This window comes from Ascidia mentula, chromosome 5 (genome assembly GCF_947561715.1).
Source record: "Ascidia mentula chromosome 5, kaAscMent1.1, whole genome shotgun sequence".
NCBI lineage: Eukaryota > Metazoa > Chordata > Ascidiacea > Phlebobranchia > Ascidiidae > Ascidia > Ascidia mentula.
In genome coordinates this window covers 21266113-21283143 of record NC_138570.1, presented here as the reverse complement: position 1 = coordinate 21283143, position 17031 = coordinate 21266113, and the positions used below count along the sequence as shown (strand labels likewise).

General features: G+C 38.7%; 1 protein-coding gene and 1 pseudogene across 1 annotated transcript; both read right to left on the bottom strand.

Moving 5' to 3' along the window:
- Window positions 1-3348: 3348 nt before the first annotated feature.
- On the bottom strand, window positions 3349-8553 carry LOC145902725 (GATOR2 complex protein WDR24-like). Its single transcript, XM_082990820.1, has 11 exons — window positions 8112-8553; window positions 7587-7796; window positions 7096-7239; window positions 6656-6793; window positions 6320-6502; window positions 5519-6232; window positions 5037-5200; window positions 4795-4882; window positions 4389-4657; window positions 3941-4109; window positions 3349-3759 (listed from the first exon to the last, which is right to left on the bottom strand). The coding sequence occupies exons 1-11, from the start codon at window positions 8283-8285 to the stop codon at window positions 3457-3459; spliced, it is 2556 nt and encodes an 851-aa protein (XP_082846946.1). The 5' UTR covers window positions 8286-8553; the 3' UTR covers window positions 3349-3456.
- A 774-nt stretch (window positions 8554-9327) lies between these two features.
- LOC145903208 (ankyrin and armadillo repeat-containing protein-like) lies at window positions 9328-16617 on the bottom strand (annotated as a pseudogene).
- Between the last annotated feature and the right edge of the window lie 414 nt (window positions 16618-17031).

Below are 17031 nucleotides of genomic sequence, written 5' to 3'. Positions count from 1 at the left end.
TTTAATGCGTGTTTGTAAACATTACATTTATTTATGTAACAATGGGTGGGTTTGTTACGTCACACAGTCATTGTTTGAACCGAACACTCAGTGCAGTTTTTTTCAGTTGCTAAAAAAATCTTGTAAAGGAAGGTCGTGTTTATTTCTGTCGTGTAATTTTTATATTTTCTGATAATTTAAACGTTTTATATTGGATTGATTTGTTGGTTTTTGTGTTGATTAAATCCGACTTAAACGTGGGGAATTCTGTGCAAGAATAAAGTAAGTTTTGTTTTAAGTGATTTTATTAAAACTGGAAACCAGACTTCTGCTTTTTTAATAAGCTTGCTTCTGTTTTGTTTCAGATTTATTTCTGGATTTGAAGGAAATCCAAAAATGCCATCTAGAAAAACTCGCCAGGTTTTGTCCTCGGATGTTGAATTTTTCCTTCACCCGACTTCACTCAATCCTTGAGGTTTTGGCGGAATTTTTACCAAAAGTTACAAGAAACGATTTGAAGCTGGGGCTGGGGGATTGCGACCTGAACTCCGAAGATTTAAATATTATTTGTGAAGCAATAAAAAGAATGGAATACGGGGTTTGTTCGGTTTTTGTTTATTTTCGGAATAAGTTTTTATTTGAATAAAAGCATTTTTTACCAAAGTTTTCGATTTTAAGAAAAATGACATAAAATATTTTTATTGTGGTTTTGGGAATAATTTTGTTTGTGTATTTTTTACTTTTTTCCACTTTTAATATTTGTTTATTCCTGGTTTAAAGAGAATCAAAACATTTCCTACAAACAATATTTATATTTTCAAACAGGTGGCATATCTCGGCCTGGATGGAAACGACTTTCATCGAAGAGAAGATGTCAAAAAAATTTGTGGGATTTTACTGAAGGTTGGGGGGAGGTTGGATCTGCGTTGGTGCGAATTGGATCCGGATTCGATTAAGATGGTGGAGGACGCACTTGGGAATATGGAAGATCCTGTGAGGATTTAATTTAAAATATTTATTTGTAAATATTAATAAAATCAAAACTTTTGTGACTTTTCAGCCGGAAGTTTGGGATTTGGGTGGACAGATCCTCCCCAACTCCGATTCTGACTCCAGTGGTTCGGATTAAAGCAGAAGCTCAACACAAAAACTACCTCATGTTCCTCATAATTATTTGTGTTTTCGTGATTCCTCAAAAATAAATAAGTTTAACAAAAACAAAACTTCCGCCATTTTTTTTCTTCCGCAGCGGTCACCAAGACCGAAACTTTAACGATGCCGGTAGGGGTTTTTAAACAAATAGAAATAAAATTAGGCTTGAACACCGGGCCGATTTTTTTGGCAATTAAAATACGTGCAGTTTTAAAAACAGAGATTTACACATTTGATTTAAAGATTTAATATTTTAGTTAATATCTGTTTGTAAATTGAGCACGTTACGACCAACCAATAGATGCGCGAATTTGATAAGTTTTCCAACTTCTGTCATTTCGTCAAAATTGTTTTTTTGAAACAAAACTAAATATCATTTTCGAATAAACACAAATTGAAAAGATATCACAAAATCAAGACAGCTTATGACAAGCAACGAATTAACAATTGGGAAAACGTGATTCAGGCTTGGGAAGAGTAATTTAACGTATCCTTTGTAATTTAGTTCACTGGAATCGCAGCTAGGGCAATAAAGGAGTCTGGGCCTAGGCTACTTTTTCCGGTAGATACTCTAACACGTCACGAACGGACGATGGGGATTTCCCCGGCTCTTGCGTAGCTACTTAAACTTGCGTTTTCACGAGACTAAGCAATAGTGCAATTCCAATATTTGGTTCAATATAGCACAAACCTTATTACGTACAAAGAGCGTCAGTTTTTTTGCGGGATTTGTTTGAAGGCCGTGGATTTCGACACTATAGGACATGTTTACCATTGTCTATCAGCACGTGGTGAACGAAACGTTTCGTTTATGTAAGATGTTTTCTTGTTTTTAAAATACCTCTGTGCAATGCCTTAATAATTATTTTAGTTCGGAAAGAATGATATTTCCAACAAACATGTCTAAAGCGCTGGTTTAACCATGCCCCGTGTGAACCAAGGAAATCGAACGTTCGTGAGGCGGTTAGAGTATTGTCGCCGCTCAATACATGTATGTACTAAAAAAGCCCAAAGCGTATGTAACTATCTTATGACCGAGAGTTAAAACAAAAGTCATTGTAATCACGCGTTCAACGCATGTCCGAGTTGTGATGTCCAATAAACAATTTAATAGGAAAAACTTGCCGAGCTGGCGACAGGTGAAAAAATTGTAGCCGGTAGAAGCAGCCACATTATAGTTGTGTTATAAACCATGTAATTTGGGAAATAAAGCCATATAGGTAACTTAGGCAACAAAACTAACTGCTTAAATCAAGTTAAAATAATTATAGGCATTTCTTTGCCAAAATTTAAAGACAAGTACTTCTTTCGCAAATGATAAATAAAGCTTAAATAAACATAACTACTTTTAGTTATTCGGAAAACAAAGTTAACCTAAACATAAACAACCTATTTAGGGCACTTAGATAATCAAGCTATATAAATAACTTACGTAATCGACCAAATCGGCCAACTTCAAGTTGCATTAAAGTTGCGCAACAACTCCAAATTGGGTATCAATACGTGTGGCCAACCGCAGACTATATAAGCAGAGCGACTAGCGCCTGCCAAATCAGTGTGTTTTAACTGTTGCTGTGTAAGGGTCTAGGCTGTTGGTTCTGCTTTAGTACTCTCCATGTTTTGAAGAAACTTCTGTGCTGTGTTGTATTATATTACTGGATTATAAACAATAAACGGATTTATGAACAACTCTGAACTGGTTTGAAGCTTGGTGGATGTGTGTTTAGTCGAAGTTAGACTACTTAGAAGACGCACAGACTTGTGTAAAGGAGTTCTTTAACTCCAACAGTAACCTTGATATAGCGAAGGCAAGTTGCCTACGAGGCCGAGTTGCCATCAAGACTCGGTCGGATCCTTTGGGTGCGAGGCCCGAGACGCAGTCGTACCCCACGGTCCCGCAGCGGGGGCGTACGCCGACAGTATCGACCACTTTTTTTTTAAGTCGGAGCGAGATATGCAAAATAACCCCACCTGCTGGTATGTTTCAAACTAAAGGCAATGGGTTAACCAGACCCAACGCTCTACCAACTGAGCTACGCGATTTCAGAGATTTGAAGGTAGTTTAATATGGTCAAGATACACTGGTGAGTCAGCACACAACTTTACTAACGATCTACACATATACATCACTAACCATACCTCGCAGAAATATATCGCGATATCATATGTGAAGGTTGGCTATTGCAGATGAGGTTGCCAAGTACGGGTTTTCACAGTACAGCGATCCTGTCTAGTTCCTGCGTTAGTAATTCGTACAACCATAAACAACCATGTATTTGCCTGCGGTCGAGTCAAGACATCAGCTTGCATTCATTTTTATTGATTTTACAGACAGTGATATCTGCATGTTAAGGGGATATCGTTTTTCTGACATTGTTTTATCCAAGTTGCCACACAGTTGGAATGTCCCCCGAAACTACAGCCTTGACAATATGTGTAGAGTCCGCGCACTTGAAGCTGACAGTAGAAACACGTGACTGGTTTGTTTTTGTGTTCCGCATCAATGCGTCGGTCACATGACCAGGGGTTACTCTGGGGCATTCGTCGTTGGCAGACTTGGCATCCCAGGGTGAAAGTTGAAGAGGATGAGAGAGATTGGATTGCAGGAACTCGGCTCAGTTTCACAACCTGAACGAAAATTAATTTCATCAACAAATGTGAAAAAGAGTTTAATTTGTTGATGTCCTTGTGCAAGTTTCAAACTAAAAGTAATTGTATTGGTAATGGCATAACATAAAATAAAAACTAAAAAATTAACAAGAAAAGAATTAACTGCAAATTGAAACAAAACATACAGTAGTTATTCCACCTGAGCATGTTGTATCCATAACCTGTTCTTTGCCAACAAATCAAGGTAGGAGTTTTGCCAATGATCAACTGTCTCAACATCAATAGGAAGGTTACATGTGGATGGATAGGATGACATTGCAAGCAGCATACACACTGGACTTTGCACATCATTCATTCCAGCAAAAAATCTGAAAATACATTGAATGCAACACATGTAGCATGTTGAGACCTGTGAATGTTTTGAGAAAATAAAAAAATAACTTCACAAGAACTATTTTTGAGTGAATAAACATTCTTGTAAAGACTTTTTACCTATGTACAAGCAGTTGGCAGATTATTTTATCTCATTGTCTGGTGAGTGTTAGTTCTGTTGTTTTAAAAATATGCTGTTGATGAATCGTTGCATTTCTTTGTCAATTTCAAAAATACGATGTTTTGTCGGAATATTTTGAACAGCACAAACTCACTCTAATTGCTGACAGGCAATCTCCTCTTTGATTGAATCGAGTGGAGCCGGCCAGAGAGTGGGACACACACTGATGACTCCATCTGAGATGTTAAGCTCCTCATCAGCAGGAGATGTTGAGGAAGAAGAATTCATCTCCTTGGTAACGACCTTCTCATGCCACCTCCCACCGTGAGCAGTCAGGATTCGTTTTTCAGATTCATTTTCAATATTCATTCCAGAAGGTGCATCTATTCGACCAAACTTTGATATCGCGTCCAGTTCGATGTCCTGAAAAAGACAGGAGATTGTTTCTGACATCTTTTATTACTTAGGGTGTGGTGCAACCTTAAAACTGTGTTCACAGCAACCATATGTTTAGCAACACAAAACACTGTGGCCTATCTATCTATATATATTGATCACACCTCTCTCTGTTGGAACGCTTCAGTTGGAACAAGATATTCGTGCTCAGACAAAAACTCAGCTTCCGATGTTATTCCACCATAACCAAACCTAAATCATTAAACTAGATTACAGATTATAATTTCTACTACATCAATTTTAGACATCTTGGTGTTTAATTGTAACACCATAAATAGTTTTTGCACAATTGTGTTGCAACAAACTTTGCATGATTTTATATTTAAGAATAATATCTCTAAACTACCCAGGGTCATCATCTGTCATGTAGAGATCAGGTTCTGATTGTCGACCTCGAGCGATATCAGTGAGATAATCTTCTACCTCAAGTCTTCCATCATCAGAACGTTGATCAGCTTCCCCACCATGGATTGCTGAACCATTCAATGCATGCGAACCATGCAGTTCATCCTACAACAAACACAAATCAGTTATTGTGTGTAGAAGCAATCTTGGTGAAATTCATGTCCAACAATTAGTGATAATCAATATTTGCCATGTTATGTTATGAACAAATACTGGTTTAACTTTAGAAAATCATTTTGTTTTTTAAACATCAAACCATGGTCACAAGAATCCTTTGATTCCATCCCCATAAAAAAACATGGCATAATTATATCTATTCCTACAACTTTCTGCATACCAGGCATTTCGCAACTACTTATAAGGTGAAGATCTGCAACAATTGATTATTCAGTAGCAGATATTACGTCACTAAAACCACCTCACCTTTTTCACAGTGAGTGAGTGCCTTTTGTTTTTGGCCTCTGCTTTTTCTAACTTTTCTGAAACTTCAGGTTGTGATTTGTTCAAATGAATCTCTTTGTTGAAAAAAACTCCAAGCAATTTCCACGTCCGAGCAACATTACAGAATCCACCTTTCAAAGCAACATCAGAGTTGTGCGAGCAAAGCTCTTCGAAAGTCATTTTTGTCCCACTTCCATCTAAAACATAGTTTTTCGCAACAAACCTAAATTGGTTAAGAGTTAATTGCTCTACAACAGAGTCTGTCATAGTGGGATAATCATCAAAGTCAGAACTTGGTTTTAAATCAGACTTGGTGCTTGAAAATATTCTGAACTTTGATCTGGAATTAAGAAAGTTGTTTTGTCTTTGAAATGCAACTGGTGAAGAAGGACTGGAAATATTCAAACCGTCCAAATCAATCACGTCTTTTGATCCAGACTTCCATCCAAATATTGTTGGTAATTTTGAAGCAGAACCAGTGGGACTCTGTGCCCTGGGTGTTGATGCTGTGGCTTGACTTGCGAGGGCGATATGACCACATGAGCTGATGGCAAGTCCACTACTCATGGCCTGCTTAGCTGGACAAGAAGCGTCAAGTAATGAATGCATCATGAGACGGCCATCTTTCGAACATGACAAAATAAAATTTGGATCAGACTTTTTCCAAACTATTCCAGAGGGGCTGTCTGTGTGATCCTTAAAATATGTTTAGTTCATTGTTTAAACAGAAATATAATCAAAAAACAAATGGTTGTTTGATACAACTACAATTATAATTCATACCTGGAAATGAGCAAATGGGACATATTTCCTATGCAGATGCCAAATGTTCACGCTGAATTCAAGCATCATAGATATAGTAGCAAGTTGCTCTGGATGGTGGGGTCTCCATTTAACCGAAGCTACGGACGACATGGTTGGAACATTGTTTATTTCTTTCTCCCTGTTGTTTTCAATCGACCAAACCTGGAATGTGACAAGTGGAAACATTGGAAAACAAATATTTAACACGGACAATGATTAGATCCATTACCAGCAATGACATGAAAACCACCTTTCACACGCCCTCCAGTGCAAAAACAGAGTTAAAAAATTATTCGTGTTATTACAATCACTCACCTTAACCATGTTATCACGCCCTCCAGTGGCAAGAGTCATTTTATGATCTGGATCAGGGTGCCAGTCAAGAGTATACACAGATCCCTTGTGTGCGATAAACTGGTGAACGTAACCTGTAGGTCGCCTGTAATCCCATATCTAGTAACAACAACAACCAAAATTAACATGAAAACTTTTGGTGCAATATTTTAATTTTTTCTCACTGAAATGCTGAGTTTGCATTTATACCGGGAACATTTTTAGTATCACAAGCACTGGTTTACTGTTTCACTGGAAGGACATACCAACTATTTCAAAAAAACCTAGATTTTGAAATGGTTTCATATGTTACAATATGACAGTGAGGGGATTTTCACAACATGACAGCATTAAATATCCAGATTCAGTTTAAAATTGGCTGCAGGTATTTTTATATAAGTTACCACACCCCTAAAACTTACTTGTACATAACCATTATCGAAGCTAGCAGCAAAAATAAAATATTCATGAGGATTGAACTGAACACTTCTCACGCCATCAGCTTTGCTTTGAAACGTGTAGGTACTTTCCCTTCTCCTCAAATCAAACAGCTTCATCGTTCCATCCTTTAAAAAACAAATGATGCAGTGTTGCTTCTAAGCTTGTGATTTGAATAAACACATATTTTTATAAACTTTACACTCTGCTTTGACTTGTATGCAGCCAAAAGCAAAATATCACTTGTGATGCATATATTTTCTTACAGAAAAATGTACATGCTCTGCTCCTGTAAGAAGTGTTACAAGTTATATTGAGCACGAAAATAAACTTTAACGAACAAGATTTGCTGATTGCGAAAAAGGCTTGTGTCATATGACAATGCAAATTTAAACAAACTTGTCTAACGGTCTTGACAGGTCCCATCTACATAAGAAACACATTTTTATTTAAAAACCACCCATATATAAAACACCTGTGATCCACTTAGCAAAAGATTTCCTTCCGAGTTGTGAAACGAAACTTTTGTGACCGTGCGACGATGTTCAGACAATATAGCGAGCTTCTTTTCACGACCAGGAGTGTTTAAATCCCAAGCTACAACCGCTCCATTAGTAGCAGCAGTTGCGATCAAATTTTCATCCACGGGACTCCAACCCACGTCAGAACAACTCATGTTCAAACCCTGAAATGAAAAAACAAAACATTTTAATTAATTGTGTATGTGTGAACTAATTATGCTGATGAACAGCAATTGTAATCTTAAAAAATTTGGTTAAGCATGCAGCCACAGGTAAAAGCTAATTTGATTTCAATAACTTATGATGTATTATTTTGTTGGGTGGTAACTGGCTTTGGCCAGTCATGAGCAAAGAAAAATACCAATATCCCTCCCTTAAAAATACAACAGCAATTGCAAAAACATACACTCATAACATGAAACGAAACACAATCAGCACTATCAAACTCAGTGGCACACATTAATTCCATCGTAGCAAACCTGTTTTCTTCCAACATGAAGATTAAGGTGCTCGCTGAAACCATTAACCTCATTAACATGATAAATTTTCAACAGAGACCGTCCAGCGATGACCACTTTACTGTTGTCTTTACTGAGGCAAAGTGCATTCACTGCTGTTCCAACATCTATTGAAACGGCTTTGTTTCTTTTCATAATTTCAAGTTTTCCGATGAAATATGCGGTGTTTTATATTTAATATCACTTCCACAACACATAAGCACTTTGGTTTACAGAAGGCAAGGTCATGAAATTTATTGTATATTTAAAGAACAACACACTGGCTCTGTTTGCCCTTGCAAATTTTTGACAAAATTACACAATAACAACAATTATTCCAATCCGACCCAGAAAAACCATTTAAGCGCAGATGCAAAGGTGATTTTTCACATATAAAGAAACCTGCTTACGGTTAACTACATGAGTACTGTAGCAGCAAATTCTTAAACAAACTAATTCCCGAGAAAATGTAAACAAAACAAATTCGTCTCTTGCACGCTTCAGTGATTTTCCAACACGAACAGCGATTTTATCCTCGCAACCAGAACATTAACTTTTCTAATGTTGATTGCTGACTTGCAATAATTACCTAATTTTTTTGTACACACAAAATAGACAGATTGAATAAAGTTGATATACATTTTGCATGAACGAGCAATATTCTATATTACAAATATTCGGTTGAAAGCCAACAATTTATTGTAGTAAAGCTACTCGATTTCTACAAAAATTTAAGTTAAATATGCATATGTCTAACTTTGTCAAACATTCTTTACTAAGTACACACGATGCAATTATGAGTAAAAAAATGTTACATCAGTGGAAGAATCTGGGATGTTCACAGTTTTATAAATCTCACAAAACGTGTCACTTCAAAAGGGAATGCAAGAACATAAAAAAACAGCATCGTATCTTTCACATAATACAGGAAGCATACAAATTTTCACAGTGAAATATTTACAAACTACACGAACTTGTCGCGCAACTGCATACAATGTTATGAACCTGACAAGAAAAGAAAAACAGGAAACTGTTGTTCTGAAATAAGTATAACAAAGGAACAGAAAAGTTTTATTTGTTTGTAGAAACTTTTCTGTTGGCTGGGGAAATCGAACGTGCTCTCATCGTCCGGTGAGCAGCTCTGAAAAAATCCACATTTCAGTGTTCCTGTATTTTAACGTACACTACGAGGCATTTCCTACCCGTTAACATGTAAGGTGTTTCCCCTCGTTTGCGCTGTTTGAGGTCTTGGCGGCCCTGAATAAAGAAAGCTTGATATTTTTATGATTGAAATAAACCCCAGAACTTTTGCTGCATGAAAGCTTGTGTCTAAGCTCAGTAGAAATGTACGTTAACACAAATTGTAACGAACTTACTCCTCTTTTCTTTAACAATCGGCAAACCGATGGTCGCCTGTCGTTTAAACTCGGCTACAAACTCATCAGACACTTTTCCATCTTCACCCAAATTATCCGTAAGAGTGACGTAAAGGCCTTCAGTCGCTCTACATGACGTCATCAACTCTCTGCTCGCCGTTCGGTTGAAAGATAAATATCCTAAAAATGTCATCAAGTTTAAACCACGTGGAAATAGATAAATGTCAATGTAATACATAAGGTAATAGGGAAACCAAGTGCATGTTTTCCTAAACAATCTCACGTTATTTTGTCACCCGACAACTCCATAGAAATCATATATAGACAGCTAACCTAATGCCTGGGCAGCAGTTTGTCGAACCAACTGATTCTCCGACTTCACTTTACCAAGAAGTTTCTCCACAGCGCCGCAAGTGACGATGGCTTCAGGAACGCCCGCCCTCGTGTGGGCGAGTGACGCAAGATAATCCGCTGTAATACGTCATCATTACGTCATCTTTCTTTCATGTGAAACTACAAATCACCCAAAAAGTCGAATATATATTTCAACACGTACCTGCCATTGCCACTACGTCATCGTTGACGTCATCGAGGAAGTTGACGAGCGTAATGACGCCTCTAGCGGAAGATTCGACAAGGGAAGTGTTTGTTATGATGCGAGCGAGAACAACCAGCTGTTAAATACACAACTGCTATAACTTAAAACCACTTCCTCCACGTTTTCGTCCCACATAAACCACAAGGTTTATATTATTGCATGAGGTTTCAATTCATCTCACAAAGCTGTCTAAGATACAAGATATTTCTTTCCAACTTTACCTGAAAAGCTGCGGTAGTTTTAAAAATCGGATCCTTGCACCGAAATAAATCCTCAAACGTTGTGAGGCTCAAACCACCCAAGCGTGAAATCCGTTGTTGTTGTTGGATTCGGTTGAATGCGAACATGGTTAGAGCGGATACTGCTTGTAATTTCACCGCCTTAGAAAGAACAAAACAATTGTTAGTAAAAATTACTTCCAATTCGTTCACACATAAACTTGCACACGCAATTAACTTTATCGCCAATTATTTGTACGTAAATTTCAATAGAAAGTAAATACCCTGGCTTAAAGCAAGCTTCGCAGATTCAACAGGAGTTGTGGGAAACAAGTAGTAGAGGTGGGGATTACCCACCCGGTACTGTATATTGAGCATTCTTTATTACATCACAAAGGTTTTACAACAAACCCACCATACTGGGCGAGTTGCAGACTTGCAGAATAATTTCGAATCCGAATCCGTCCAATTCGTTCAGTTTGTCTTCGTTCTCCTGACAACCGCTAACAAGACACGATAAACAATGGAGAAGATCGACCTTTAGAACAAACATCTTTTGTTTAATCGCGACTCTATGACGTAATTTCTGGCATCGCGTCACCTGCATCTTTTCGTCACGTGACGTTTTCCACACTCTGTTGACCAGCAGCTCAATGGCGCCCTCTTCGGCAATTGTGAGTTGAGAGATCTTGTTGTTTATATGGGCTACACCTGGACCGATGTGAAAATAAAGTGAAATAATAATAAACAAATTTATCAAAAACAAACTTTAGGAAATTCACTGATTTTACAAACACAAAATATTGCATTCTGAACGAAACCAATATTTTCTAATGGCTAAAAACCAACACCAGACGTTCAAGCTCCCTCTAATGCTTTACAAAACAAAAAAGCGTTCACGCGCAGCCATTGTCGTTATTATAATACCTGAAATGCACGTTACAGAGGTAGGAAAAATTGTCACGCACCAATGCACATCTTGTTGATAGCATCCAGTGTTCCCATGACGACTTTCCGACTGGTTTTCTCCAACCTGAGCAACCGGATGAGCGGAGGGATAGTGTTGTCACGTGACAAACGCGCCTGACTCGATGAACTTTTCCAGCTCCATGCTGCCACCGCCTGGCAACCTACAAACGAGTCAATACATTCCAGCCATTGACATCATAAAATCGTTTTGCTAAAATACTCCGCGAAGAATCTTTTTAGCGACAACTTCCACTGATTGGGATCTTGTGTTTCCTGAAGCCATTTTGTTTTACCGACATACACTGTTTTATTTTTAATATTATTCGTTTGTTTTATTTCAAATATCAGAAATAAAGCAACTTTTTACCGATCAACTGAAGCGTGTCGGATTTGCTGAGTAACATGTCAATGATTTGACTCGTCCCGATTCTGCGAGCAATTGCTCTCTGCTGCTCAGGGTGGTGACCAGCCAACGACCACAGTGCGCATGCCCCGCGTTCCTTCACCTCATCCGACCAAATCTGTTATGAAAATGACAGTTGATGGAAATCTTTACATTGGGTTGATTAATGTTTTTTTTTTGCAAAATGGAAAGGAAAAATCAAAAAATGCCGTAAAAGAGTTCCACTAAAAGTCACAAGGTTTTAATGAGAAATTTCTTTAAACTTGACAAACTTGATTTTTGTAACTTCATTTTCTACTTACTTGAAACAGACGACACAGAGCGGTCGGAGCTTCTTCTAATGACGCCTCGTGTTGGGCTCCCTGGTTCCCTCTAGTAATGCATCCAACAGCAAGCGCAGCTTTCATCTGAGCGGGAATGCAATGACCTCGCAATATCGCCACCAGCGGCGCTAAGACTCCGATTTGAACAAACTCGTTCTGCGTGAAATCTTCGGTTAACTTTTCAACTTTCTGACATTTAGAAAACAACAAAAAAGACCAATTTAATATTTCCATAAATCTTTTGTAAAAACAACACCGGCCAAACAAAATGATTACTGCAAGCAATATAAACAACGACTTCACTTCTTGACTGAAAATATTCAATTCTTCAACAGGTTCAAAATCCCACAAGTGTGGATTAATATTTAGGTCACAATTCACAACAAGCTTCATCCCCACACCCGTTATACCTGGTTGTCCTGGTTGTCATCGCAAACAGCGGCAATCGCGTCAGCAGTCGCCGTCTGAAGCGAATCGTCCTTCACCGTGAGAAAATCAACCAGGAACACGGAAGCTCCACACTCCATAATTCTCCGCTGGATGTCGCCCGCACCACTCGTGTCTCCCCGACAGAGTGAAGCCAGGGTGTTGATGACGTTGACAAGCACATCCACAACCTGGAACAGTACAAGCTGGAAAGTTACAATTACCTCAAATCCCATGGGAAGTATACGACGGACGTGAGGCATCGGTTTTGAACTGACTGCAATAAATTTAATCAAGAATTCCCCTCCTGTATTTCTGACTCACGTCAACTTGGAGGAGTTCAACTAACGGCCGGATACCACCATGTGCGGCGATGCGTGACGCGTTGTCATCCACGTGGTCGAGATCCGAGAGAACGACAGAAGAACGCGATTGAATCTCGCATCTCTCATCCGTAGATTCCAGATCCTGGTTCTCCGGATCATGATCGTGGGAGGCCATGGGTTTCAACAGAGAAATAAGTGCTGCGAAAAATAGTTCCCGATTGAAAAGAAACAAGTCTGACCAATCGACGGCATATTCAATACATTTTACACTTAACTTAATCAAATGCTGCACGATAAGCATACATTGCACAAATTACATAATTTTTACGCAAAGTTACTGCAGACACGAACAGAAAACGTGATACATAAAATAGCACCGATAAAACCATGAGGGTTTCCGAGTCAGACACACAAGTTCTCTTCCGTGTTCACGTGGTTTTCAAAAATACTGAACTGGTATTCAAGTACGATTTCTATCCCGACAAAAGTGAAATATTAACCACGTGACTTAACACTTACTTGGAATCGCGCCAGCGTTCGCAATCTCAACTCTGACGTCATCCTGTTCCGACATGAGGCAAATAACAGAACAAGCGAGTGATCTTATGGGAGAAGTTGTCTCGTCTTCCAAATCCTTCCCTAAACCTTCAACACAAATGTTCACTGAGTCCTCGACCATCAAGTTCGATGGTTTGGGATTTCTGGAGTTACAACTTGGACGCCAACCCCAAACACACACTCGGTGCATCCGCGTAAAGATTTAACGAAGCTTATTGCGGGAATAAAACGTTGCAGCGACATCTAGCGGTAAACAACACATGTCTTTTAGTGAGTGCCAGTCAGGTTTAGTGGGTGTTTCGACCATTAGGTTTCATCAGTGCAGCTTTTGGGCCAGTGACGAAACATCCGGGCGAACACCACGCACAGTCGCCGGGATAGCTTTAAATTTAATTTACCCGACGAAAAACATGTGTCCACATTGACCACAGTTAAAAACGAACCAGAATCAAGGGACATGGTTCCTGACTTGGGTCTTTTTCTTGCGCTCCGGAGCAAATTAACTAGAGGAGGAACTGCATCAACCGCCAACAGAGGGCGCCAGTAAGTCGGTGTGCGATGAAGCAGAACCTCGAGGCAACGAAGCGAAGCGTCTTGGCGGGAAACGAATCGGCATTCCAGCATTTCTTAAATAGAGAATTTGTTTTTTGTGAGGTTGCGATAATGTTAGGGAATAATAAATAAATAAATTGTCACATTTTCCACACACAGAGTTTCTGACTTATTCCGAAAATAAACAACATTTACACAAATTTACAACATACAACCGATGAAACCAAAGTTCCTAAAAGAGTCATCCACCCTGTTATTAAATTGGTGAATACATACGCATATACACAAAGCATCGTCAGCGTAATTTCAGTATGTTATTATTACGCAACAATGACGTCACTCACCAACTAATGCTGGCCACACGTTTAAACTTTCCTCGTCATCACCATCCTTCCTCCCCTCCAAACTAATCAAATATTTGATGACGTCAGTGTTGTAACTGGGGGTGCTCTTGTCACGGGACCGTCATTGTTGACGTCACGCGATCGCACGGTGGCGCCAGACTTGATGGGAAATTTGAGGCAATCGTGCGCCCCACTTGAGGCAGCAACGAGCAGTGGTGTAGCGTTGTCCCTGTTTCAACAACATTGGTGAAGGCGCTCGACGTTATATTAAGCACAAAAAGCCTGATCGGAATTCATGGCAAGGAGAGTCAGGGTTCGAACCCCGGTGTGGTAAAAGATCAGCAGCTGTTTTTCATTAAATTCCCATTTTCGTGACGTATTTGTTTCATTGATGACGAAATTAGCAGTGGTTGGATACCGGGTTAGTTTAAATAAATGCATATACACAGGGATGAGTCAGACCTAACCCGAATATCGTACGTGGAATGCGCTCCACTCAGATTGTAACAACGTCGCTAGGAATCACACACCTGTTTATATAATAATGTCGCTGTTTCTTTTGAGACCAATTCGAATTGATGACGCAACTCTAGCAATATATGATAAATGTGCGGCAAGTTGAAAGTAAAAATAAACTAGGTTGATATATACTGGTTAGTGCAGTAATTATGGATGTGTGTTAGATCTGCGGACACATGCACGCACTGTTTCAATCTATAAAGGTCTCATCAGTGCAGCTGGTGACTGTGACACTGGCTGGGACAACTTGGATACTGTCAGGGACACAGATTTTAATTTCAAGGTGTCTGTGGTGTAAGTGTGCATGGTATAGTCTACAAGGTAGCCCAGTGCCACAGTCACACCAAACTGCACTGATGAGACCTTATAGGATGAAATATTGTGTGCAAGTGTCCGCATTTCTCATGGATTCTTATGGCTCTTTACTGCTTGTAAGGAAGAAACACATTTAGTGCTTTTTTTGTAGTTTGACTGATTCTGTTTAAAGTCAGAATACTGCACTTCATTATAGATATTTTGATAACCCAACCCCCGTTTTGCCATTGTGAATTATTAAACATATATGTTTATGCACGTCTTATGGCCTCGGCAGATCCCAGCATGGAAACTCGTTATCACACGATCATCTAAAATCCACCAACCTGTGATCCACTCAGCAAAAGATTTCCATGAGAGTTGTGACACTTTCGTGACCGTGTGACCAACATTCAGACAATATAGCAAGCCAGAAGTGTTTAAATCCCAAGCTACAACCGCTTCATTAGTAGCAGCAGTTGCGGTCAAGTTTACATCCACAGGACTCCAACCCATGTCAACTCATGTTCAAGCCCTGAAATTAAAAAAAATGCTAATTATGTGTTAGGACTAACATGTTGATGACCAGGTACTGTGATCATGTCAAATGTTAGGCTTAGTGAATTATGTCAACTATATGATTTTATTGGGTGATGACTAGCAACATGCTACAATATAAACTTATTGATGTTTGTTGTTCAAACAAACAGTTGCCTGAATACTCAGAGTTATAGGGTGAGAAATTCTTACCACAAACAAATCAAAGTTTGGGTCAACTTCTTACATTGTAAATGCAAGTTGAATTATAACCACCATTACTTTAATCATTATCACAGCTTTGTTTTGACCCCAAACTTATTGTACCTCATTTTTGCCTTCATTTTAACACATACCGCAGGTTCAAGTATTTTCCCATGGATCATCATGAGATCACAAACAAAATAACAGAAATTTGTCTTGGCAGACTTACCAGAAGCAGTGTTTTCACAAACTATTTGAGCAGTCGGTTGGGATTTGAGAACTGCAACTAAATCATTGAATGAAGTTGGTCGGATCCATGAAGTTCCACCATTAAATATTTCAAGCCTGGTTGCTTTTTGTTGCACCAACTTTTGTTTGTTGCATTTTAAATGACAAAACTCCTTTTCAAGATCCTGGGAAACAAAAACTGTTAAACATTTCTTGAGATACAATGTTGTTTACTTAAAGTATTTGTTGGTAACAGAAAAGGAATCAGGAAGTTTGTACATTTTATTGCATTTGTCAATTTCAGCAGTTTTGGGTCAGCATCTGTTGCAGAAGATTTCATTGCATCAAGTATGGGACGATATCCTGTACAACGACAAATGTCTCCATCAAAACTATCTTTGCTCGGTTGGAGTTGGATCTTCTGATAAAAGGCTAAAAAGACAAGAGGGTTACTTTATGGTTTTATTGGCAACTACATATAAACATGCATATACTGCAATGATTTAATATAATAAGCACAGTTGTGTTTGAAAGGCCAAATAAACATACTCTGAATAACCCACCACAAATTTTCTATGTATTCTAATTTATAAGCGAACCTGTACATATTCATGACGAAGCCAGGAGTGCAATAACCACACTGTGAACCATCAAACTCAGCTACACGAGTTTGTATTGTATTGTAGCCATCTCTTCGTGACCCAAGTCCTTCCACAGTTGTTACTCTGCACCCGTCCACTGAAGCAAGCAGGCTGAGGCACTTAATACATTTGTCAATACATAAGTTATTTTTAAATATGCCTTTCTTATGCCAAACACAGTAAAATTAGTTAATGAATAGAAAGCATCTGCATATCAGTTATGATTAAACAACAAACTGAAACATAAAGTGTAATTTTTAACATTCACCAAGTTTACAGCTTCTATCTTTCCAGGAGTTTTCTCCATGGCAACCACGCAACATCCACTCCCTCATAACACATAACTTTTGTTCCAGTGAGTCCTGGTTGTGATCGGAGCCATGAGT